The following is a 25,642-nucleotide window of genomic DNA, read 5'->3' on the forward strand; positions in this document are numbered from 1 at the left end:
ATCCATTCTGGAACCACCAAGCATCGCCCCGTGATGGCCTGCTCTTGTTTGTTGAATTTGCCTTCCAGACAGCGTTCAGCCATTATGTGCTTGCTTGTTTGTTTAGTATGCAATCCAGACAGTGCTCTGCTAGCTCCAAGAAGTCTTTCTCGTGAAGTTATTGACAGTCCACGTCAAATGGCACCAACTTTGCCCTCGGAGTCCGACTCCGAATGAGTCTTGAGTCACAGTCCAAATGAGCCCGGCTCACAACTGAAGGGCCTGAAATGCCGCCTACCACAATGAGCTCAAATGTGCACATTATGAATGACCTGCTAGGCTGCGGTGAGCGGATTCCTGTCACAGTTACATCTGAAGACTTTGCAGACGTCAACAGCATGGTGTCATTGCGTGCCGAACTGAATGATGACGAAACAATTGAGCAAGTTCTCCCAACGTCAAACTGCGACTCCAACTTGGATTATGATAATGTGTTATGTGCTCTGGAGCCTTCACATGCATATCTGACTCGAGGCTTTGCAGTCCTTGCATCAGCTTACCGAGACAACACAAAACTGGCAGGAATACAGGCGGACTTCATTGCACATAAGCGGAAGTGCTTGCAGCAATGAATCGACCACTTCTTCCTTGCACAGGGGCCTTAAAAAGTAAAGATAACCATTTTTTTTATACATTCGTTTTTTTTTTTTTTTTTGGACATCCGATAGTTCGGACTTATTTACATTCCCTGTGGAGTCTGAATTATCGCTCGTCGACTATAGTTAAATATTTCAAGCGTCATTTCAGTCAGTGCATGACGTTGCAACTAGAACTTCAATGGAAATTTTTAACAAAGTACACAACACTGTCTATCAAATTCATTGAGTTTTACAGGTCCAGTAAGGAACAAATTAATCAACAAATATTAACTTGGAAAAAAAAGGCGGCTGCACAAGTTGCACAGAAATCCCCAAACCCAAAAGTGAAAGGATTAAGAAAGAAAAGGTTGAGAAGAGTTGCAATCTGGGTCAGTTAGTACATATTTTTGAGATTTAAACTAGTCAAAAGATGAACAGGAGAGATATAGCACACACGATGATTAGACTAAGAACTGTGCTTTATTGAAAAAAACCATCTCCCAAGAAAACTAGGCGAGCATGCGCAGCTAGGAGCTAAACCACACACAAGACTATGTTGATTGCAAGATAGACCAAACAGTTAGCGCCAGTATGATAGGACGCTTAGTTCCTTCTGCCTCAGTGAGACAGAAGTTGCACTGATGCAATTATCCCCTTGCATGCTGATGCAATACGCTTCGAGAAGTATAGCTCACCGTCAACATGGAGACAAGAATACGCTGGAAGTCGCCAGACGTCTCGCTGATCACAGCCTTCTCAAGGTCCTTGCCAAACTCTGCCCAGAGCAAAAAATAAAGAAGGATTACGCTAAGCTGTACAACTAAAAACTGCATGTAGATATACATACTGCTATCTTTCACCTGCAAGGCAGTGAAGCCATAAGAACACTGCAATACAACCACATTATGCACATGCCCCCCCCCACCCCCCCCATTATATATTGAGTCATGAAAACCAAACCCAAACAATACAAAAACGATTGCATATATACTACAATGTTTTTCACCCTTTGTGTGCACTGCGGGGAGCACCCGCTCTCATTTCCTCCCGTGTACTCGCATTGTCCCGTTCGGACGTGGTGGATGCGTCGAGCCGGCATAGACACGGGAGAGAGGCACTATGCGCCCTCTCGTTCTCTGTCGCTCTCGTGACCCACGTACCCCTTCCCCCCACCCGGCTCGCGGGAAAAGGAGACGTATCCGGCGGCCGAGGGAGGACCTCCCCTCACAAAAGGTAAAAAGGCATGAAAGCGTGTCACCAGGGGAGACCCTCTCTCTCTGACGCCCGACTTCTAAGCTGCCGGACTGGATCCCCTGCTGCAACCCATGTGTGACCTCGTTTGCCTGACTACCCCAGGCAACGAGGCAAGCCTATTTATTACTTATTACAGAGAGGACTTCCCTCTGCCAGTGTTCTTTATTGCTTGTAGCAATAAACATTATTACAGTTGATGCCACTGGTTGCCTTATTCATTCGAACCCGATGTAGCCCCGATTCCTGCGCTACGGGTTGGGAGTACCATAGAGCGACTGTGTGGGGCTAGATCAAGAGCTCGTCTTCAGCCCTAGCCGCATGCAGAGTGGAGCCCCCGCAGCACATATTATTTCGGCCTAACTTCACTTGCCATACAACTTGGACATCGCAGAACACTTGCCTCTGTCTGTAAAACATCCCACCTATCTTTAACCAAGGTTGAAATATATTCAGGTGTGCTACAGAAAGACACGACTAAAAGCATGTTGTTAGCCACTCTAAGGAAAGAACACAATTTTTTGCATTCTTTCAGTTGCACAATTAGCCGAGAGTAAATAAACTCTACAAGTTAAATTTAGAGAAAAACTTCTAAAGAGGGAGTTGTAGAGCGTTCAAGGAAACACACGATTCGCAGTATTTAAAGTCCTACATACTATATAAATGTCATAAAGAAAGCCCACAAAATATGAAAAGAACCTGTGTGACAGCCCGCTTGCACGTCACAATCGCACTGCTCTCACTCAAGCCGCATGTGAATAAACAGTGCGCTAATTAAGCTAGTGCGCTGCTAGCAAGAAAATAACATGGTGGCGATGACTTAAGGTTCTTTATTCCACTTATTGCTATCATGAAGAGCTGCACCTGTTGCTTTTGGCAGTACAACCGAGACCAATCCCTATCGTAAATTTCGCAGCCTATGCCTGCGTCAACTGCCCTGCCACTTTCTCAGTGGTGGTTCTTTTTGTTCATATGTTGTATGTTTCGAAACACTTAAGGATGTTTATTTATGCTTGGCCATTGGTTGAGCAACAACAGTCAAGTCAGCTGCGGGCGTCTGCTAGGGCAGGGATTCCCAAACTGGTTTCCCCAAAGGCTTTTTCAAAAAGTTTGGGAACCCCTGTGTGCTAGGGGCATGCCAGTTACACTTTTAAGCAGTTCAGTTTCAGTTTTCTGGGTGAAGTTGGCCTGAATTCATTACACTGCAGAAATTAACAGCCTTTTGTATGTATGGAACCTGTTATGAACACCTCAGATAACAGGTTTCCAAGTCTTGCATTATAATCAATTGTCTGACTTTTTCAGTTAAAAAGATTCATTTTCGTAAATACTAGTCTAATTTACTATATTGAGTTCTTTGAATATGCATGACCTTGTGGTAGAAGCAATCGCAAAGAAATCTCTAAACTAATGCATCTTCCTCACTTTTAAGGAATTTTAAAAGCATTTGCCAAGCAAGTCAGACTATGTCTGTGCCTCGTCCTAAACATCAGGCCCCACATTCACAAAACTACTCTTACACAAGCACAGCCTGCGATTGGGAACTGCCGTGGCAACTGTTTTGTCACCACAGCGATCACAATCATGCACTTGAGACAACACTTCTCTTCTGTAAGCAAAGTTTTATGAAAACAGTCCCCAGTCATTAACGCAGCTTGAAAAGAAAGTGGCAACAGAGGCAAACAGTGCATCCACATATGGAGTTGCAAGTTAGTGTGAGTCATCTCTCAGATGAAGTCAGATGATGCGTACTTCAAGCAACAGTGAAAAAAATAATAGAGTACATATGGCTATCAACCTAGCCCCCTAACTGTGGATAATGAACACGGTGCATATGAACAACAGCACCCTATACTGGCATACTGTGATTGCTGCTAGTCCTACTACATACAGTCGAATCCATATATAATGATACTGGTTAACAATATATCGGTTAAAACAATGAGAAGCTGCTGCACCGTTGATTTTTGTTTGTTTTCCATGGTGAAATAACCTGCTCACTACAATGCCCCAATGCCACATTATTGGTTATAACGATGAAGTCTGGCTGCTGGGTGTCCATGCTGAAAGGTAGTGAAATGCAAAATCCTTGAAAAGGAAAGAAAACGATAAATTCGAGCCACTGCACGATGGGCCGCTGCCGCCGCACGCTCATTTTCCAGCTTTCTCTGCGCCACTCTCTCCTGTCGCCCTTGTACTCCTCCGAACATGAATGGGCCACGCCCATAGGTTTACGCTGCCCCACTCTCCGAAATACGAATGAACCGTGCCAACTGCGCCGCAAGCAGGTTGCTCACATGTTGCAAGCTAGCTTCTCATTCAGTGCCGTTCTGCGAACAGTGTAATTGCCTGTGCTCGTCTTTGTTGATTGCGTCGAAGTCATTCCTGGCCACGCAGTTTCTCAGCTTCATTTGACTCGCCGCTGAAACGTAAAATGGCTAATCCGCCTGCTGATCATCGGCAATGCAAAACGTTGCTGGTGAGAAGAAAACACACGGCTATAGATTTGGAAACTAAGTGCTTCTAACCGATGAGACAATCGTCACAAATGTGCTTGCATCGGATACCGACGGCAACGACGGCAGCGATGACTCAGTTGGGCAGGCTGCATCAACATTGTCCTCACAGGAGGCCCGGCAGACGATTCAGTCCCTCCGGGGCTTCATTTTTGCGAGGGACCTTCCGCTGCACTACGTGGAGCACTTGGATGCCTTGAAGAAGGATGTCGGCAAGCTTCGTGAAAAGCATGCCTGGCTGATGGACATAGGCTTTTCTCGTACAAGCCAGTGAGAAGTGCGTGGCGAGATTCTCGTGGTGATCTCTCCTCAGCGTTTCTTCTGGATTGCTCAAGCTGACAGGCTGCTGTGGCAGCCTTTCCCCAACTTTTAAAAGGCCCTGGTCAAGGCCACTGAAGCGATGCCTCGGCGGTGCTCGCATATCGCTTGCCACTCGTGACACTTCTTTGCGGTTGTTATAGCAGTGCCATTCTTTAACGCCGACAGCCACGGTTTGTTGCACACAATCAGAGCGCCCAAGAAGCAGTTAAACTAGTGAACACAATCAGCAGCTGGGCAGAGGAAGGTGGTGGGGAGGGGCACTGGCCTCCCCACCTATATAGTTTTCTCACATCAGCTCTGCCATCCCCCTAAATAGATTTTTTCATGCAACCTGGTTAACTCAAAACTTAAAACTCAAAAGGCGTCATTAACTCAAAAGGCACTATGTATCTTTCGGTGTTCACAAGGCATAATGTTTCAGATATTTATCTTGCTCTGATTATGGTATGTTCACTCGTTGCAGAAATGTTTGTCAAGAAATGTCTGTTGTCGTCATTCTGCCCTTGAATTGTATAATTTCTAGTGTTCCGAGTTTCTAGCGTTTGTTTCTTGTACCTGTGCATGAATCATGTTCTCCCTAGTACCTGCATTAGACTTGCTTTGGCAACTTTTACTGTTGCGCTTCTAGAATTGTTTCTTTGTTTCCAAATCTGTTTTTGTGTTATAACCCACTCCTGCCTAAGGCCCCATATGAGAGGTCGGCAGTACTCCTGAAATAAATAAATAAATAAATAAATAAATAAATAAATAAATAAATATTGGTTATAACAATGGAATTTTCGTGGCACTTGAATATTGTTATAAGTGGGTTCGACAGTATACAGTATTTGGGGGGTGGAGGATAGATATCATGGCCTGTCAACAAGTTCATGACACAGAAAATATAATTTGCCACCACTTCCCACTAGTCAAGCTATTTTCAATCAGTCAATGATGGGCATACCCAGTTATCTGCATGCTTCTCAACTGGCAGAAGTGTATCACAAGCAGCCTGCACCCCTTCTTATCCCCTTTTTGATTATGTTAAATGTTTGTTTGGGTGCTTTGATGTTCCTCCACCAAAAACGACACACTAGACACCTGGGGTAATATTATGGGAAGATTGTTTTCCATCAATTCTATTTTTTTTGTACCACCAATTGCAGAAAGTGGCTGATATATTAGTGAGAGCGTAGACATGGCATTCTACCTGCCAATGAAAAAAGGCAAAAAGAGTGGAAAATGTAAAGAATCGTTACATAATACAGTCCCTGCTCTTTCAGTTTTTCTGCAGACCATTCAGCAGCTACCCCCTGATATCAGGAATTCCCGACACACTTATAGCTATTGCAGTTTCACAAGCAGACACTAAGAAACAAGGAGGAGGGTGTGCACTCACTCTGCTTGTAGATCTGCTTGATCGCAGCAATTTCAGCGTTGGTGCGGGTGCAGAGGATTTCAATCAGGCAGTCCTCGTCAGTGCCAAGACCCTTCATGGCAGCCTTCAGCTCAGATGCCAGGAATTCGTAAAGTGGAGTCATCAGCCCAACAATGACATCCTCGAATTTCCCAGACAGCTCCGACTTGAGATCCTTTACAAGGTCCTGAAAACGTAAAGCAGGCAGTAAGCAACTCCGTCAACCACAGCTGAAAGTAAAAGCACTTCTGAACAAACAGAAGACAAACATAAAAATAGTCATATCACATGCGACAAAAGGCCAGCAAACCAGTTATTTATGAAGCTGTCTCTGCTTCCCTTACAAAAATTATAGAAAATAAACTTAATGGTGGCAAAGTGTACCATGAAGACCTTGCAGCAAAAACATGGACCAGCATAAGCAGCATGGTGTACAATATCTTGCAATGCTGCAATCAGCAAATGCTTAATACATGGACGGAGCATGAACATCTGTAAGTAAAATATAACGAACAAAAAGGTATTGGAGGCTGCACAAAAACTTTTTTTTTAAGTTTTCAGACCTGTACATAAAGCATTATGCCAAGTGTAAAGGCAAGGAACTCAATTTAAATCATTGCAAGTTTAATACCAATACTGTTTGTACCTTTTTTTTTTCACTGTTTACCACTTGCACTAAGCAATCTGCTACTATGAACCAACTAGCCTACAACCTACAGCAGCCTACAGATGCGCATATCCATCTAAGCAAATGTGCTTTTCCCTACAATGCACTTGCCCCCATTTTTCACCACCAGTGTGATCCAGCTGACAATGTATATGTAGCCAGCAAGCTTGATGACAGTACACGGGCTGCAGTGAGACTGTACTGCACTGCATTTACTGATGGCTTCCACTATGTTCACTACCTACAATGTCTCACACCGATTCAAAATGAAAATATTGCTTGCCACAACCACAGTTGCAATGATGGAGGCACATGCTATGTCCTGCACATCACAAAATGTGCAAAAGAATAACTCGAACCATTCCTGCATGATAACTGGTGTGAAATAGATGTGCAAGCACCACAGAAGGAAGATGAGAAAGGAAAGGGCAGCATGCTTCCTGCTGTTCCTTTCTGAATAACTTAGGCAATTGTTTGTAGCAAAGACAAAGAAGCAACAAGTTCAAACAAAATAACGAAAGTTATTAAAATTAAACGAAGTTCACATAAAATATTAGTGGTTAATATCAGCAAAAGATAACCTCAAGGCAAACACTGCACTGATGTTGTCAGTGTACGAGTTTTACAACGCACTCGACATAACTTCAATATAATACAGCAACAATGCTCCTCTGTGCAGTAAGTAACAAATAGATGAGTGTCCTGATGCAAGACAACTCATGGCAAGTGTCCTTTGAAACAAGTGGAGATAGCAAATGTTTATTTCAGATATCTTGTGAGAGCAGCTGCTTACAAAAATATACTCACACCTAGAATGCAAGAGTACATGCACTGCACACATGGCCCTCATTTAGCAGCTGGCTGCATTGAATAGCGCAACTTGCCCTGCTGAATAGGAATGCTGCTGAAAGGTAGTGAAACTTATGCACACATTACTGCTGCTTAAAAGTACATGAGAACAAAGCCTCCACAAGTGCAACTCTGAACAACCACCTACAGTACATAGTACAGCAAAACCTCGTTGAACTGTACCCACTTAAACAGTAGTTTCGTTTTAAAAGTAGTAAAGTCAAATCCCCGACTGAGCGGCCATTGACCATAATGTGTTTTGTATCCACATAAAACGTGCCAGCTTTTTGCGTACGTGTTGGTTAACACATAGCGTTTCCACTTTTCGTCGCACAACAAGGTGGTGTGTCGTCTCCATTGGGTGGCCCGGCAGAACAACAAGCCTCAAAGATCGGAACAATGGCCTCCAAGTGCCCTGTGTGTTTGCGCATGAAGCCACGTCAACATCATTTCGGCACCGTGCCAGAGAGCATTGTGGCGTCTTGCAAGCGGAGACTCGCGTCATGCCGAAGCTCTGATAAAAAAGACGCCGGGTGCTCAGCATGGAAGAAAATTAAATAGTTCATGCTATCGAACGTGACGCGAAGAAGTCGCCGCTGGCACGTGACAGGGATCTGCTGTTGACTACGGTATGTGGCATTTGGAATGCAAGGAAGTTGTTCAGCAGCCCCGCTGCGACCGCGAAGAGATGTCGGCTACGAGGTTCGACTTTTCGCCATCGTTGCCAAAGTGTCGACTAGCGACAGTGATGAGGACGACACGGAAAGCGACAGCACGGGCGATTCAGGCCCAACAGTGGCAGAAGCTGCGCGTTACGTCAGCCTCATGAATGCAGTTGTCGCGACGAGAACAGCACGCGCAATGAAAAAGGCGCCTCGCGACTCCTGCAGCGCTACCACGCCCACGCAGGGAGAATATGCAACATTAACAAGGAATCTGCAATGCGAGTGTTTCCCAAAAAGAGGGGGCTGGCTAGAAAGCTTACACACAGCTTCAGTAAGTTTGAGGCCGCTGTCGTTGCTGGTAGGCCGCCACAGCATCAAACTAAAATAACACTTTTGTAGTGAGAAGTGAATAAATACTGCATGTTTTCTTCCCCTTTCATCAGACTCTCTCCTAGTTCCGTGTTCCGTTTTTGACAGGTAAGTGGGCGCGATCTCATGTTATTTCAGGTAAACAGTACTTCCGCTTAGTACGTACGTACTTTTCCAAGCTCCGGCCAACTACGGTTTAATGAGGTTTCACTGTACATGAAAAAAGAAAAAGGTTGCAGGGATTGTGTTTGTCCATTTTGTTGCAGTGCCATGGCGCAGCACATTTTGGGCATAGGGGGCCACTTCATGGCAAAGTCGCTTTCTCACTTCACGCATGCAGACCTGCCGCTTTCTCTTTCTTTATTCTGCGAGAGTGCCAAGAGCAGGGAGTGCCATAAAACACTCCTGTCCACCCACTACTCGACCAGGTGTTCACCCAATTTATCTGTTTGGGTGGGAGCTCTTCCTCCCCTCTCTCCTGGTGGCGGGGTCCAACTGCGGGAGTGTGGGTACGGGGAGAGGCTGTCAAACAGTGACGTGGTGTGTACTGAATCCCATTTCTTACAGCAACCCCTTTTGCTGGCTGGCCAGACTTGCCAAAGGTAATCCAGAGGTGGGTGTGTACCTGTTTGCTGCTCCTGCCAAAGAGACGCAGCTCACTTCACGTGCTTGGTCATACTGCCCTAAGTCGCCCTCGAAGGCTATCGAGCTGAACGAATATTACTTTGGTAGTGCAGTTGCTGGAAGCCATCCTCCTATATTGCAGCGTGTTACATCGTTTTCTAATACTAATGTGCCACCCTTTGACTGCAGGAGCTTTGGCTCATGCACCCTGAACAGTCTGTCATCGCCAAGGTAATCGTCAAATAAACGCCTTCCATGTACAAAGGTCAACACTTCTCTAGAATGTGCGAACCACCTGCTCAGGCATGCGCTGGCGTTATCTGAAGATGACGTGTCACAAAATCGGCTGACTGTGAGCTTGCGTGACTACATTTACAGTTTCCATAGATTTCTCTCGACCTGATGATCGACTATAGCTTTGGTAGCTGCTTTGGCCCTCAGGAGCATGTTCTAGACAAGAGTGTAGACCTCTGTACTCTGGACCTTCTCAGTGCAGTTCTCTGTCTCACTCCCAGTGGAGACTAAACTAATATACACTTCAGGCACACACAACACAATGCAACTGAGATGAATGTCCCCTTTGAAGCTCAGATACTGAAACCTGTGCTGTGGTCTAGACGACCCCATTGGAACACCATGTGAGAATAACCACAAGGTTTACTATTCTAAACCCACGAAAGGCAGAACAGTGGTCAAGTATTTACCTACGATATTATCTTTCATTGCTTTTTAATATACACAAGGAATATTACTATCCTTTTTGCATAACCCAATGAAAACCAAGACTGAGCACACTACTTTTACATGCTCAATTTAAAAAAAAAGTAATTAAATTCTGAGGTTTTATGCACCAAAACCACGATATGATTATGAGGCATGTTGTAGTGGGGGGCTCCAGATTAATTTTGGTCTCCTGGGGTTCTTTAACTTGCACCCAACGCACGGTATGTTAATGTGTTTTTGCCTTTTGCCCCCATCAAAATGAGGCCACCTGTGCTGGAACTTGATCTTGCACCCTCAATCTTAGCAGCACAATGCCATAGCCACTACACCGCCATGGCAGGTATGCTCAATTAAAACAGCACCTCGCAATTGCCTTTTATAAAATTAAGCTGTGGAATCATGTGCTTTATTTACATTACAGCAATAATTCCCCAATTACACAATGTGGCTTGTGTTCAAATTCCAAGCAGAACAACCGGCCTCAACCAGGCAAGCAAGCAACAAATCAACCAAGTTAACACTCCGCGGCATACCCTAGACAATAGAGATGATTGAAGCAAAGCAAGACACACCAGACAATCCTACCACAGCTAGACATACATGTACACATCCTCCTCCATTGCAATATGGCTAGGAATGCAGCAGGCACACTTTCCCCAAGATGACACCCTAACAGAAAAGCAAAACAATAAGCAAGCCGCAAGGCATCTCTACAGCACACCAGCATCCATCAACCACAACTCGGACAATGGGGCCACAACTCACCCGTCCAAACATCTGCTTGTACGTTGTCGTGATCGCCTGTCGCTGATCGCTTGTCCTTTTGGCAAGAATAGCAATGATGGCAGCCTCATCGGTGCCTGCAGGCACAAACACATGAGAAAATGCATTGAAGCCAGAGAGGAACAATGCACCATCTATTAAAGTATCTCAAGAAAAGAAACTGTACATGCAGGCACTGTTACAGTAGAACCAATCACAACTCAATACTTCCTAGTTCCCCCTAGACTCTTATTCCCCTGCTAAAGGGAAAATGTAAATCTTCAGTCTACAAGAGAAAGGGCAGTTCTTTTCCCTCAGGGGGCACCTTCCAGAGTGCCAAATGGAGTGAACTGGTGTTCTCCCTTCAGTGAATGCCAGCAGACAAGCTCCTCATTTGCTCTACAATACTCTATGCTTACACTGTCATTTCTCACATCTATGGGCATGTTTACGCATTCTTCAGTCTGGCTGACATGAGATGAATAAAAGTGAATAAATAAGCTATTTCAACCTTCATCAACAGCTGAACTGCAGGTCATCACTACAGTCTGTTTTTAAAAAATTACTTCTGCCTCAGTCTTTGATCCATTAAATTCACGAGTTCAGGCACACCCCAAAAAGAAACCCTACCGAAACCATCTGCTTCTACCTCTTCACTTTTAGTACTGACCCACACGTGCCAATTCATATCTGGGGGTGTTGCCAGCAAAATTAAGGCACACAAAAAAAAGAAGTGTGCACTACTTGTACCAAAGCTGACCAAACTAGCACTCGAAGTGCTACTATGTAACACAGAAGTAATACAAACATTACCTACTGGTGTGCAAGGGCATTGAAAGTCTCATGGATGGGAAGGGGTAGGGCAACAGTAACCCAGCACTGGTAAATGCTTGAGAGAGGCAACAATTCCAGAGGCTAAATAGGTGACCTCTCCCTATTCCCCAATTACACTGGTTATCAGCCTTGAACTACATAAGTACCCTTATTGCAATCATGTCTTCAACCAGTATGACCAGTTCATAACCCTTTCAGACACTATTTATGCACTTGAGTGCACTGCGAACTCACACCTCTTCCTCCAAGTATGTTACAGATGTTGCCAATTTCGTGGTTCCAGCCGAATTCTCCACTTTTCGTCTTACACCTGTGGAGTTTACTGCGCCATATAGTGAATGCAGATAAAGCTAATTTGGAAAATATTCATCGTGGCTGCACGCAATTTGGCATCGCCAGATAAGCTATCTTTCTCAAAAACAAAGGTTACAGCACTAAGCAGACGACGAGGAAGTGAGACACAAACTGACACATACAGGTATCCATCCGTATGTCTCACTTTATCCTCGTCTGCTTAGCACCATAATCTTTGTTTTTAAGTCGTGAACCAAATAGCTCAGCAACAAGTTTTGTTATATCTTTCTCACTTTCTCAGCCTTTCTGGCATTGTCTACATCGTCAGTTTCAAAAAATTACCTGACAATTATAATGATCTTGTGACGGTCTCAATATCAAATTAACACACTCGCAGCGTGTCCTCTCAGTGTCATCAGAATTTGTGTATGATCACAAACATGTACAAAGAGTGATGGTGGACACATTCGGAACACTACGCACAGCAGAGCAAAGCAATGCTCGATTCGGCTAGCAGTGAACTGCTCGTATATCTCTGCAGAGTCTGCTGCGCTGCCTTCTTCGTCATTTTATGAGAAGAATATGGTCAATGCAAACAAGCCAATTTTGAGAATGCACTGCAAAATGTCTTGACATGGACTCAAGTGGAGAGGAGGAGAAGGATGCTGCTGGAATTGAGTTTGTCCGTTCCACTAGCATAGGAGACGTGGATGAAAAGAATGTGCAAGATGTAGGATTTGCAAGTATCCCTGTTACTGTGGAGAATTGTGAAATAAATTTTGAAAAAAAAAAAACTGCCTTCTCTCTTCTGTGAGCACACTGTTCATTAAACTACCTGCTCACAACCTTTCCCGTAACAGTAACATCGCATAATTTTTTAAAATGTTAGCTACTCCAGCTACACAGCCCAGGAGTCATTGATGCAACAGTTCTTGCATGTCACTTGAGGTGCAGTTCAGTACTGCACCACATTCTTGAAACCTTTGGACCTCTTGAAGTAAACTATGTCAAGCAACAATAATTAACATTGTGGGCACCTTTGCACTTCTGTGCACTCTTGTCAATACTTTAACGGCCAGGAACATCATGTGCACAAAACCTGTGTGAAAAGTATTGAAAAAAGAATGCTCATAGGAATGATGACACCTACTGTTCCGTGACAAAATTTCACCCAATAAATGTCATCTTATGTACGCATGGCCTGTGTTCTTAACCTAGCTGTTACAGCAAATTGACATGCAACATATTCTCAAGCAGGCAGAGAATGGTTTAAAGCTGGCATTTAAACATGAAGACAAATTACCAAAACCCTTCATCGCCTTCCTGAGCGCCTGGGCATCATCCTGGGGATTGAATCCTGGGTAGGGTTTGATGGTGGCCTGTGCAAAGCAGAGGGGATTATCTCAACTGCAAGCAGTCACAATGTTTTGTTAAGAAATCCATGACGACGAAACTCACCATGTTTCTTGCGTTGCCTGGACTCTGTAAGCAGAGAGTGAGAGAGAGAGACAAGGAAAAGTAAGGAATGGTATATAAGTGCCGAGCACAGCGCACGGTTGTTTTCAAAGTGGGACAGAGCTAGGGGCGGGGCGACGACGGACAGAGAGGCGCGCCGCCGACACAGGAAACGAAACACAGCAACAGCAAAGAGGAGGAAGGTGAACATGTGCAGTGACGTTATGGCCATGTGACATTAGTCCTGCACCCTAATGCAGCGCTTGTATTTTGCTTTCGGCGCAGCGCGAAATACACACACGTGCCCAGCGCTGGTCCAGGCGATAAAGGCGAGAGGAGCCCGTCCAGAAACATCACAGACCTCTTGCGGACTTACACGAGGTAGTGAGCTTTCCTAATGGCGGCCTGGAAAGCCATGCCAAAACGCACGTTATGAGCCGCCGTCCCATGGGGCGGCTACAGCGCGACGGAGCAAGAAGCAAATGGATCGTTGATCATAACCGCAAAACAGCATTCGGTCAACCATAACGCCCCCGTATCTACGATACACGTTCGCCTCTCTGCGCGATTTTAGATTTACCTCCGTTCAGCTCGAACGGCAGCCGACGATCGTCCCGATCAAACTTCGGTACGTCGGGCGGAGGCGCAGAAGTTGCAAAAGAACAAGCTTTATGAGATGCCCGACAATTTAGAAGGAATAAACGCGGAATGGCTCACCCGAAAGTCGCTGTCGATGCGAATATAGTGACGGAAAATGGCCCCCGCTGCGGTCAAACTGGAGCAGTCAACGCAAAAAACCTGGCCACACCTACTCCGGCATCCACGCTAGCGACCACTGATCGTCGTCGAGCCGGACAAGCCGCGAGACCGAGACTAGCGAAGCAACGCCCGCCGCCGCCGCCGCGCGCTAAAGGCGAGATCGAGATGGCGCTGCACTCGCCAGAGATAAACTGTTGAACAAAGGAAGTGGCAACAACCTGACCACGCGAGTCGTTAAACAAAGCCATTGCTCACGCGGCCGGATTGAGTCAACAAGATTCGACATTGTTCGCGATCAGGCAAAAGACTGAGTGTGCTTGCAAGTCTATCACCTGCCTGTTGAAATAACAAGCAATGCCCCTGCGAAAATGGGCCGTAACGCATCGCGGAAATGTCCGATACTACTGTCACGCCGGAACTTTCCGACCTGACGAAAACTCATTCTGCGCCCATACATACAGACGCACACATCCAAAAATGCGAGTCTTTATCGTACGCTTCTGGGCGAAATAAAGAGTTTGATTGGGCGAAAAGTTTCTGTAGGCGCGTGACAGCTTGACTGTAGCGCATTCCTCTTCACCACTAACGAACACAAGAAGCAGACGTATGTGCGGGCCGCGCAAGTGTGTACGTGTGTGTGTGTTGCTAGTAATGAGTCACAAAATTCTAAGCCGGAACCAAAACGGCGGGGTGTCTCCTCTAACGACAGAGATACGTGCGCGGATCCTACCCTCGCTTAAAATGGGGAAACAACGGACCGCGCCTTGAGCGCGCCAGCTTCCTGGAAAGAGGCGCGCAATGTGTGAACAAAAGCAAAGAAGAAAAGAATTACTTCAAAAACGTCGGAAAGGTCCCGTTGACGAAACGACCTCGACTGTAGGGTGAGTGGGCACCACCACGCTCTCACGGAGACAACTTGGCAAGCCTACCGCGCGACTCTCTTCCCTTACAAAAACGCCGCCATAAAAATGCACGCGTGATTTTTTTTTTTTTTTTTCGTCTATTACCCGCGCTGCCTGGCGTGGTCTGGCGCCAGGATATCGACTGGGGCCGTCCGAGAAGTTGGCCCGTTCCCAAGGCAGAAGTTTCTCGCTCTGGGAGCGCTAAAAATACGTGCATCAGACGAATACGCGAGCGTAAAGAAATAATTTTTAAAAAAATAAAGAGCGCGCACGGCGGCGTTTTTAGGACTGTTCATCTGGGACTTTTTTTAGGTCTGGTCATCACCACGCAGCTGCGGGACGGCCAAGAACGTTACGCGGTTTACGCAACACGCCCCCTCCGCCCCAAACCGTTCCCTTTATTCTCACTCTTATCTCCTTCCCTGCACTCGCAACAGCTGGAGCGCAGGCACGCGAGCGGCGTAGCGAGCGCTGCGGGCTATATTTTTGCAATTCTTCTTTTCTTGCATTACGCCGGAATTCTCGCTTTATTTGCGTACAGGACACAAGCTACACAAAAAGACCTCGAAAGTTCTGGAACAATGTTTAGCGCTGCTAATTCGTGCTGCATTATCACCAAAGTTTCCCCGCGCATCAACAAGAAAGGGACCTCACAGCGCTGAGTGTCCATTTCTTGTTGTCCCGCGTCTGATGCGCTAGGAAGCTGCAAATCTCGTCCAAAAGGTTACCGCAATTCTTTTACCGCTTCTTACATGCCTTCTATTGTTACAATTGTGCTTAAGAAAGCCGCACGCTAAATGCAGTGAAATACCTACCAAGTACTGCACCCTCACCTCAGCCAATGAGGCGAACGCGGTGCCTAAAAAGGAAACAAAATCGCGCCGTCGAACACCACTTCGAGGCGACAAATACACTATTCTAGTCAGCTGGCGGATACAAGCGTATAACGCTATGTTGCTTTGTTTGCGTGAACATCGTGAGCGTTGGATTCCTGAACCAACTCGTCAATAATGCTTTATCAGTTACGAACGCGCGTTAGTGGACTCACATACATTGGACATATACATTTTAATTTAAAAAAAACGCCCTGTGCAACACCCAGATAGCGAAATTATAATTGATTTCCCTATCTCTAATTGCAACATATATGTTGCAATTTGAGAATCAGGCAAACTGTTCGTTTAAACGAAATCCCGATACTGGCACTGATTTCGAAATATTCGTTCCTAAATTGTGCTGCGAAATACATGAGTTTTCCGGAAAAGTGTCCAAAACGCTTACCATTTCTGCTTAATGAATGTGACTTCACCAGTACCTGGGCTCGATTTCATCATTGTCACATGCGCCCAACTAAAGTGAATAAAGGAATTAAATAGTGTAACAGTTTATTAGCTGACCGCAAAAATTGCCATTTATCATCCATGCAACGCCCTGCTTTTAAGTAATCCACCTGAAGAGGCGAAATTCGACTATCTGCTACTTTTTTTTTGTTTTTATCGAAAGATGCGTTCCAAGAAAGAAGGAGAGAGAAGAGGTGGTGTATTGTAACATAGCGGCCGGTCACGACAGAATAACAGCGGTTTTCTTATTTTTACTACTGGTGACCCCCCAAACGGAAACCCCACCCTCCCTAAGAAAAAGAATTTTAAAAATCGCAGTTTCGCACACAGGCGAAGCCCTGAACGACCGTGAAGAAGAGCGCCGCACCTCTATTGGTGCCCGAGATGAGACCGAAGGGAAACCGTCAGAGTTCATCAGCGTCCATAGGATGGATTGCAAAGATTTAGCCTGACGTTTACTGTCCGATCCGCTCAGACCGGTGTATGCACCAGGGTGTGTAATGCACACCGCTGCTCAGCAGGAACGCTATACCTGTGGGCGCGCAACGCTCAGGCCAGCAGCGGAAGCCAGACAAAGCCGACTGAGCGGAGCGGGCTGGTGCGTTCACTTGGCTTCGTTGCTTTTCGCAGGCAAACGCACTGCGCGTCTCTGGACGGCTTCTAGCCCTCCACGCGCGGACCGCGCATGCGTCGTCGGCAGCAGTACAGCAAGGCGCGAGTGCGATCGCAATAAGGAATTTCAGTTTCGCCATAATGGCGAAGCAATGAATGCGATAGCGACATGTTGGAATATCACAGGAAGTGTAAGAATCGTAGCTGCAGTGGCAGTACGAATTGAAGTAAATGTAAGTTAACTATACGTTCCACACATAGCAGTCAACGCTGCGGAAGCTACGCAAGAAGTGCTTCGCTGCGCGCCAACAGCGTTCGCTCGCGCGAGCATGCACGTGAGGCTCCTCGCGACGGGTTGCAAATAAGAAACCCGAAAAGAACAACAAAAATGAAAATTGCCTAAAACAGCGCATTAGCACCCGCATACCAAAGTGTGTTTATTTCTAAGGATTAAAGCTTGTTCCATTCGCTAGTGAGCCCATATAAACAACAGTTGCGCACAAGTGCGGCCAAAAAACATCGAACTATATGCGAGTGCGAACGAAGCCACTGCCAGTCTTCTATGTATGGAACGGAGTATACGTAAAAACGAGCTGTTGTGCTAGGGGTCCTCCGTTTGAATCCTGCCATCGGACAATTTCATCTTCCATGGCGACTTCGCCACCGCTTTTCCGTATTGGATGTTTCAAACCTCTTGCCTGTGCCGATTCCGGAGGTAGTGCGCAGCCGCGGCAATAAAATTGCATCATTTTCAGGCTTGAGCTGTGTTACTGTATCGCACATTTAATATTTGAGGCTGAGAATATTTAAGGTGAAATGCATGCGCTGTCGGTGTTTTGCTTCATGACATTTATTTGTGGGCTGCCATTCTCAAAATCCTGAGGAATAATATTGTCAAGAATGTAAGACCTGGCCTGAGCAACTTTAGTGATAGAATGGTGAGGCAATTTGCGACGAGGAGTTACGGAGTCGCCATCTATCGGAAGCGCCTCGCTGGCGTAGTATGAGGGATCACGCGGCGCGCTCGTCATAGGTTTTGCTGTCAGCGCTCACTGAAAACACCACGCGCGAGCTCTCCCGGACATTTCTGTAAGTACATTCGAAACGAGAGAAGTTGTTTACTGTCTAAATAATAATCGTGGGCAAACTGAAAGCACACAATCGTTTACAGACGCTATCTCTTTACCGAATACGTACAGTGAACGCCACTGCGCGCGGTCGCCGCGATGGAGTCTCCCGAACCGGCTTCTTGCGTGAAAGGTAGGTAAACGCTGAGAGCAAACTATGTGAAATATGTTCTTATAGTGTTTGTATAACTAAATGAAGCGTAATAGAAAGAAGCCTCCATGCAGCGATCGCGCAGATTCGCAGCGACCGACTGCGCGTCTGCATGCTTGTCCGCGCACTGTTTCTCTTTCACCGCGCGCGCGTTCTCGCACCGTGCCATGAGCTTTAGGCCGCAGAATATGAGCATTTGACAGTATACAAGCAACCATTGTTGCGTGGGAGCTATAGGTGTTCAAGAATAACTTCATTGTAGAGACTTCGACGCCTACAGGGACTATGATGTGCCGTCGCGACGACACAATCTTTTATTTTCTTCTAAATTCTTTGACTTTTCAATATTATTTTTCGAGTTGCGTCGCACTGTATGTTTATCGGTGTTCTCAGCGTGCAATTTCCCGCTGCTCCTTTTTTGTAATCCAGTGCATTAATTCATAACACAAACATGACCATATGCCATGCTTTCTTTAAATGTGCTTCTTACCGCTGCCTTTCCACTCCACTGAACTTGCCAGTATCTATAGCATCGACAAGTTGATAGACCAAACCGCCATAACATTAGTCGTGCAGCAGACTCGGGCGAGCGTCTCAGTGCGCGTTTATAGAACATCGCAGACCGGGCGCCATAGCTGAAATCTTCCTCGCGTCTGTGCTTGCTGCATACCCGAGTTGTAGCCGATGACTGTTTGCCGGTTTTATGTTTCGCGAGCCAAGCTTCACGCAGCTTCTTGTCCTGTGGCTACGTGTGAATAAGGCTGACACCGGCCTCCGTTACGTGCGTCCGGCCCTGCGGCACCGAGCAGTAGCCTACCATGTTGCGCGCCTTCAAAGGCAGCCACTACCTATTGTAGTGCTTTCAAGCGTTGTAAAGGAGACACTCGAAGCGGGAAAATTTCGCCACTAAATGAGGACCGCAGCGTACGAGGGAATTCAAACTCGTTTTCAGCTCGCTTCGGCGCTCCCGAAGCAGCCGACGCGGCCGCTATGTCCACGTGATCCCTCCTAGCACGTCACGCCGACGGTGGCGCCAGCTTTTCCAGTGGTGGAGCTCGAGGCCAATATAGCCCGCATATACCGCATGTCATATAGCATGCATGCACCTAAATATATACTGAACCTCACGGCGACACCGACGGCAAAAATGGGCTTGGAGTGTCCATATAACTGCTACCGCAATAAAAACTGGTCGGCTGTATCACGAAGGCAGCCGCAATGGTATACGTGAAACGCCTTGCGCGCGCTGTAGAAGGTGTATGGGGACTAGGGAGCAGAAATTACGTAACCAAATACACAAGTGACATTTATTTACGCATTATAAAAGAATACATGCTTAACTTATGATACAGCTGTAATGGGGGTCCCACGGTGCATGTAATCTTGCAATCGTGCAGAGCCGAGCATCGACATGAAATTTTTGCAACATATTGCCACATTTGTAGGCCTTACAACTCCTGACATACACCAGTTTGAGTTGCATAAATCATAACTACTATGTCATAGTGAGCTCTCTCAAATGCGACCATTCCTATCCACATGGACAAACGTACTGTCGAGCTACGTACGCCTATCTGAACGCCACACGCGAGGGTAAATTTAGCTCCGATTGCGTCATGCGTAGCGCGACAGCGGCGTTATCTGCGCACAGGACACATACTTGGTCGGGTAATGGCTTATTTCTTCTACACAACGATATCACAGTAACGCGCGTGGATAGTACTGTTCCAAAGATATAATGCTGTAACATACATGTTTTCGTTACGTACGGTTTCATCCAGCGACCCCTTGGCGCTTTTTAAACGTACCACGTCATGGGGGGGGGGGGGGGCGGGGGGTGAAGAAAAAAAGAAGGAAAAGTCGAACGTCCAGCTAGAAGAGAAAATTTCGATTTGACAAAATTCTTTTTTCTTATATATTATACCGGCCTTCAACAACCCCTTCCCTCTCCCCCCGCCCTATTTTCCCACACACAAAGAATCATACATTCAAACCTCGATCTAACGAATTTTTGTCCTTCCCCTGGATTGCTTCCGTTAAAGACCTGGGGTACTGTGGCGCGAGGACCTATGGCCAAGTGTACACGACGTAACGCAAGCGTCAACCATGCAGTTTCCCGATTCAGCGAAACAACGCTTCACTGCCGTCTCAATTTAAACACGTCATCCCAGAACGCACACTCGCTACCGCAAGCTCCTTAAGAAACCACGCGGAAACGGAGGACAAAGCATCGCAACTTGTCGGAGCGCGTCGCGGTGAGCGCGTTCCGTTCGTGCCTGCAGCGGAGAACTAAAGCACAACACGTGAGCCTATTTGCATTGACTGAACTAATCAAAATATGCCAAAAAACTGACGCTCCTGAAGACGACAATTCGAGTGGGTAATAGGCCGAAATTCTCTCACAATAACATAATAGTCCGGGACGCACGCGGCTCTCCGTATCCTGCAAATCGGGAACTGCTGCCAGTCTACGCGGGCCTTTTCGGGTAACGAGTGAAATCGAATACCGAGTCTGACTGCGCCGTGGACGACTGATAGACGCGAAATTTACGAGCATTCAATTACCTTCATGCATACGGCACTCAGTCAAGGCGAGTGCGGAGAATGGGACCAGTCAAAAGCAGAAAACTGGGCGCTTTTGTGCCTGACTTAAAAGTTTCAAGGCCACTGTTATAAGCGCGCGACGGCATCTCCTGTTGTGCCACACAAGCAGTCCGATTTCTGCAACATGTGCTGTCAAGGTTGTAATGCCGAACGGACAAGGCAAGTTTTCCTAGCTCTCTCGAGATTTCGACCGCCATCAGTGCTACAGAAGATAGCCCACACGGCCCAGGAACAGCTGCGTTAACGCGCGGTTCCTGACGCGCGGTGTGGCCTTTCATCTCACAGAGCATAACTGCCATAGCCGCGCCACAAACACCGGAAGCCCGCGCCGCGGCGGCGCTACTTTAGTTACGCTTCTCTGGCTACGTTCTCATTCTCGGCAGGGGCGGCTAGGAAGGTAATGGTGCGCGATACGCTACGCCGAATCTTTATAATGAGGGCTCGAGCCTTTCGATCGAATCGCTGTACGTCTTCCCAATGTTTCTAATGAAATGGCACGTTCCAAGACACCCGTCCACAAAGGCCCAGCCAGCAATAGAACAAGCGAAATTCGCAGCCCAAGCGCAACAATCTTGATGTAACCAAGTTTTCAGTTTTAACGAATTCTGTGCAACTTCATTAAACTTGGGGTCCCAGTCTACAGTTCTGAACACCAGCTATAGCCGGCGATGTTAATGCACTCTAGAAACGCACGGCCGCAGTGTATAACCATGCAAACGTTCAAGCTAGCTTCATGTATTATAGCTACCAAGTTTCCACGATACGCAGGCGTGTTTTCCTAGGAATATCCCGTTCTACTCACTGCCTTTCTCTCGAATACCATTTCTGCCCACCAGGTAGGCGGTTGTGGCCCTTCCAGAGGCACTTTTCCAGAGCGTTTGTCTTCCAACCTATTTCAGCAATGATGACCCGCCGCGATGGCTATGACGTCTTCAGGAATGGAAGCGGCCAAAGAAGCTTTGGAGCAGCTCTCGGAGCAGCAAATTTGAAACTTTGGAGTACTATAGGTTTGGAGCATGAATTGTCGGTTTTGGAGCAGTAAATACGCGTCTTGGCGTAGCTTGGTAAAGGTCAATATAAGTGAAATACAGGCAGATAAAGAAAAGGTGTGCTTTATTTGACTTTGCAGAACACTATTAGGCTACGGTAAATCAGTTCTTCGGAAGCCCGCTGGGCGAAAAACATGACAAGGAAAAATTGTCTTGGTTAAAACACGTTGGCGGGCTAGTTGGTTAGAATCCGCAAAGTGAACACCGTTCGCGTAGTACCCTCTGGTAATTTTTATAGATTTAGGTGCACTTTAAAGAACCCCAGGTGGTCAAAATTTCCGGAGTCCTCCACTACGACGTGCCTCATAATCAGAAAGTGGTTTTGGCACGTAAAGCCCCATATTTTTTTTTGTAATTTTTAATTCTTGGAGACGTTCAGTTAAGATAGCGAAATATCGCAGTATAAATGTGAAGCGGCATACTGGTCATTGCATGTTGGCCAGTATTTCACATCGCTTGCCGAGAAAAATAGAGTACTCTAAGATAATTTTTGAAAACAATAAAGGGATAAAAATATTCGCTGGCTTTCCGATCTGCTTCATCGACCAATATTTTGAATATGCTCGATTATTCTGGCTTGTTCGCGGTTCCGCCACAGGCGTCATAAAGCGAATGTAAAACGGCAGCCGATATGTTGTGCGCCGTATGATGGTTGATTAAAATTTTCGGACTCAATCTGCGCAAGACACGTCGTAAACATCGTTGCCGCGAACACAATATCGGAGGTTCGCGTTTTCGCCGGACTTTTAATAACGACCACCATTTGGCCGATAAGGTTGACTAATGAGAAAACTTTACATCCTTGGCTTAACTGCTTTCTGCGTCGGCAAAAGACCAACTTTGTGCGGCCGTGCAGAATGTAGTTAGCCTGATCGAGTGCAAATTCGAGAGACGATTGTGGTACGTTGCCATTGGATGTTTGTGAGCAAGACGTTTCATGAAAGCAAGCTAGTCGTTTGCCAGCATGCCGCACCATCATCTTGGTGAGCGGAGACGTGGTGCACGAGCGAAATAGACGTAGAACGTCAGACGCACGGCGTCCGCCCATTAATCGACGCAGATGTACTTACCAATAGTGCACGTAAAGTGAGTCATAAAATGCAAAACGAAACTGATGAACGCTCAGCAGACTGTACGACCTCATTCATTCAGCACGGCTTCCCTTCCCGACTGCCCCATGAAATGAGCGCCAGTTCAAATCATCTTTAGCTGGTTCGGGTATGCGCAAACGCAGAACACTTATATAAAACATTTTGTGATGCACTGTATGGTACAAAGCGGTTTTCATTTTGTTGCCACCTAGTTACAATTACGCCAACAAACACACCCGCACTCCAAAGACGCCGACGCTGAAACGCATTGCCTAGGCTTGGATTGCAGTGCTAAGCGCTAACCAACAGACGTGTGGTCGCCACTGAACATGCATACCCTGCTAAATTTGGTATCTTCATTCGAAATTAGTGTTTTGGTGCAAGATGGCGCAACTGGCGCAGCACTTCTATCCCTGCGTTTTGCTGCTGGGCACGAGGTCGTGGGTTCGACTCCCGGCCGCGTTTCGATATGGGATAAATGCAAAAACGCTCGTGTGCTTACATTTAGGCGCGCGTTGAACAACCCTACGTAGTCGAAATAATCCGGAGTCCCCCAAACAGACCCAGAGTTGCTCTGGGACGTTTAACAGGTTAAACTCCATGATTAAGCAATCAATCAATCGACAATCACGATGATTATATTCCGTTCTAGATACCACCGGCTACTGTGCCTGGTCTACACGCTCGACTCCCTTGCCAATAAACTGGTATTGATTAACAGTCCAGGCAGCACGTAATGTTGACCTATATAATAACTGACAGACTGTTTACCTGTTCATTAAGTTTTGAAGAACGCCTGTTTTTTGCCATAGTAAGGTTGCAGCGATTCCACTTGTAAAATTCCTGTTCGGTATAGAAAATATTCAGCTCAATTTCAAGTAGTTTGATATAACGAGGTTTCAGTGCACTAAAAAGTACATGTGTACAATGTTGTCTAAGGCTATATGACAATGCTCCCAGTCCAGGGCTGTACCCGGTACTTTTTATCGATTCCGCCGCGACTCGCGGCTGCGGCGGAATGCTAAGACCACGAAAGCCAAACCTGGGCCGTCCAGCAGGTCTCGGCGGCTCTTGAAAGACAAAGGCCGAGCGAAACCGACGGAACGTTGCCCCTCAGGGCGACCGACCGCGGGAGTAACACGCGCTGGAGTTGAGTAGAGACCACCCGCTGAGAAGACGTCAGGGCCCGCGTCACGGCGCCATTTAGTCATGGTGTCGTTCTGCAGGCGACTACAAGAAGTTGTTCCTCTCTCTTATCGGGGGAGGGGGAGTTGCAGAAACAATGGTGGCCATTTTGAAATATTCATAGTGACTCATTTTCATGTGCGAATCAAGCACATCACTGACATCTGATAATTGGAGGGGTACTTTGAAATTAGCCTGACAAAACTGTTTTGGGTGTGCTGCAGTAAGCATTGTCCATAAATATAGGAGGAGCCTAGCTGTAACACTACTCCAAGCACACAAATGGCAGTAGCTACATTTTAAGATATTCATGGAAATTAGCATGGTCACAAATTAAGCTTTTGGCCATGCTGAAGGCGAAATCACAAAAAAACTTCTTTATACGTCTTTATATTCTGCCTGTCTACATTGCCTCAGCAGGGTTATGTGAACCATTCAAAAATATAGTAAGACTTCGGCCTTGCATTTTCTACGATAGGTCTGTTAGTTCCATATTGATGTCTACTTGATTTGAGTCACTTAATGGCACCTATATGTTTTTCACCAACTAATGATTTGAAAGTCAGCTCAATTATACCATCGCTGTGAGCCAATGCACTTACATTTCGTGCCTGGAAGTTCACATTCTAAGAAATATGAAACTGACAAGCCAGTGAGTATTATGTTAAGACAGATATCCAACAATGTATTACCCACAAACAGCGCTAAAGTGCTTTGTGCAGTGGAATACAAAGAAAAGAAACGTCGCGACTCTCTCAAAGGCTCAAGCTTCTTGAAAGAACAGATTACAGAGTGTTGCCTCATTAGGTGAATAATTTTGCAAAACTACCAACCCATCTACCTATCAACCTCCTGTCACTACTAAGCAGTGGGTGAAATAGCGTGTTAGGAAATTTCTGAAGGGAAATAATTATCACGAAACTATGCACAGCCTGTGGCTACAAAGGAAAGCAACACAAGTTGCTCCAAATATTTGACCTGAAAATAATTTGTCACAGTTCAAAGCAGCACAACCATTTTATAACTTAAAGCAGCAGACCAGCAAGTGCAGCAATAAAATAAACACAGAGGAAGACTGTTAGCCTCGCATGGAGCATAGTCCCATGAGATAAAGTATGCTTCTACCAGGGAATTGGTAGCCTCATATTATGCAAGCTTCACTTAGCTGCAGTTATTCAGGGCTGTACAAATTTCCTTTAAAATGTTCAGCTACACTCAAAATAGCAGCAATTGCTGTCACATAGAAATGCACATTTCATATAAACTATTTTGAGACAGCCACGCTTTTTCTTTCCATCAATTATAGGAAAGCCATTTGCTGAGAGAAGCTGCCAAATCCATAAACATTCTGCAATTACCTCTCAAAAAGCACTCCAGCCACATGGATCTTAAATGTCACAAATGTATGTGCCAGCAAACTACAGTGCAACCAATAATTTCTGTATTGCTCAGTTTTCACCAAGGAAATGTTACAGCCCA

General features: G+C 46.1%; 1 protein-coding gene across 3 annotated transcripts in view; it reads right to left on the reverse strand.

Annotated features, from left to right (window-relative positions):
* The window catches only part of LOC142583367 (annexin-B12-like), a 69,860-nt gene that overhangs the window by 41,405 nt on the left and 2,813 nt on the right, over positions 1–25,642 (reverse strand). For 2 of the 3 annotated variants that reach the window (XM_075693802.1, XM_075693805.1), the window contains exons 3-7: positions 13,347–13,370; positions 13,192–13,267; positions 10,764–10,858; positions 6,084–6,288; positions 1,313–1,392 (exon numbers count right to left, since the gene is read on the reverse strand). In XM_075693802.1, coding sequence (XP_075549917.1) covers positions 1,313–1,392; positions 6,084–6,288; positions 10,764–10,858; positions 13,192–13,267; positions 13,347–13,370 — 480 coding nt within the window. Of the gene's footprint in view, positions 1–1,312; positions 1,393–6,083; positions 6,289–10,763; positions 10,859–13,191; positions 13,268–13,346; positions 13,371–14,060; positions 14,226–25,642 lie in introns of those variants that run through there. The other variant, XM_075693808.1, reaches the window with a different exon arrangement.

This window comes from Dermacentor variabilis, chromosome 1, assembly GCF_050947875.1.
Source record: "Dermacentor variabilis isolate Ectoservices chromosome 1, ASM5094787v1, whole genome shotgun sequence".
In the NCBI taxonomy this organism is placed as follows: Eukaryota; Metazoa; Arthropoda; class Arachnida; order Ixodida; family Ixodidae; genus Dermacentor; species Dermacentor variabilis.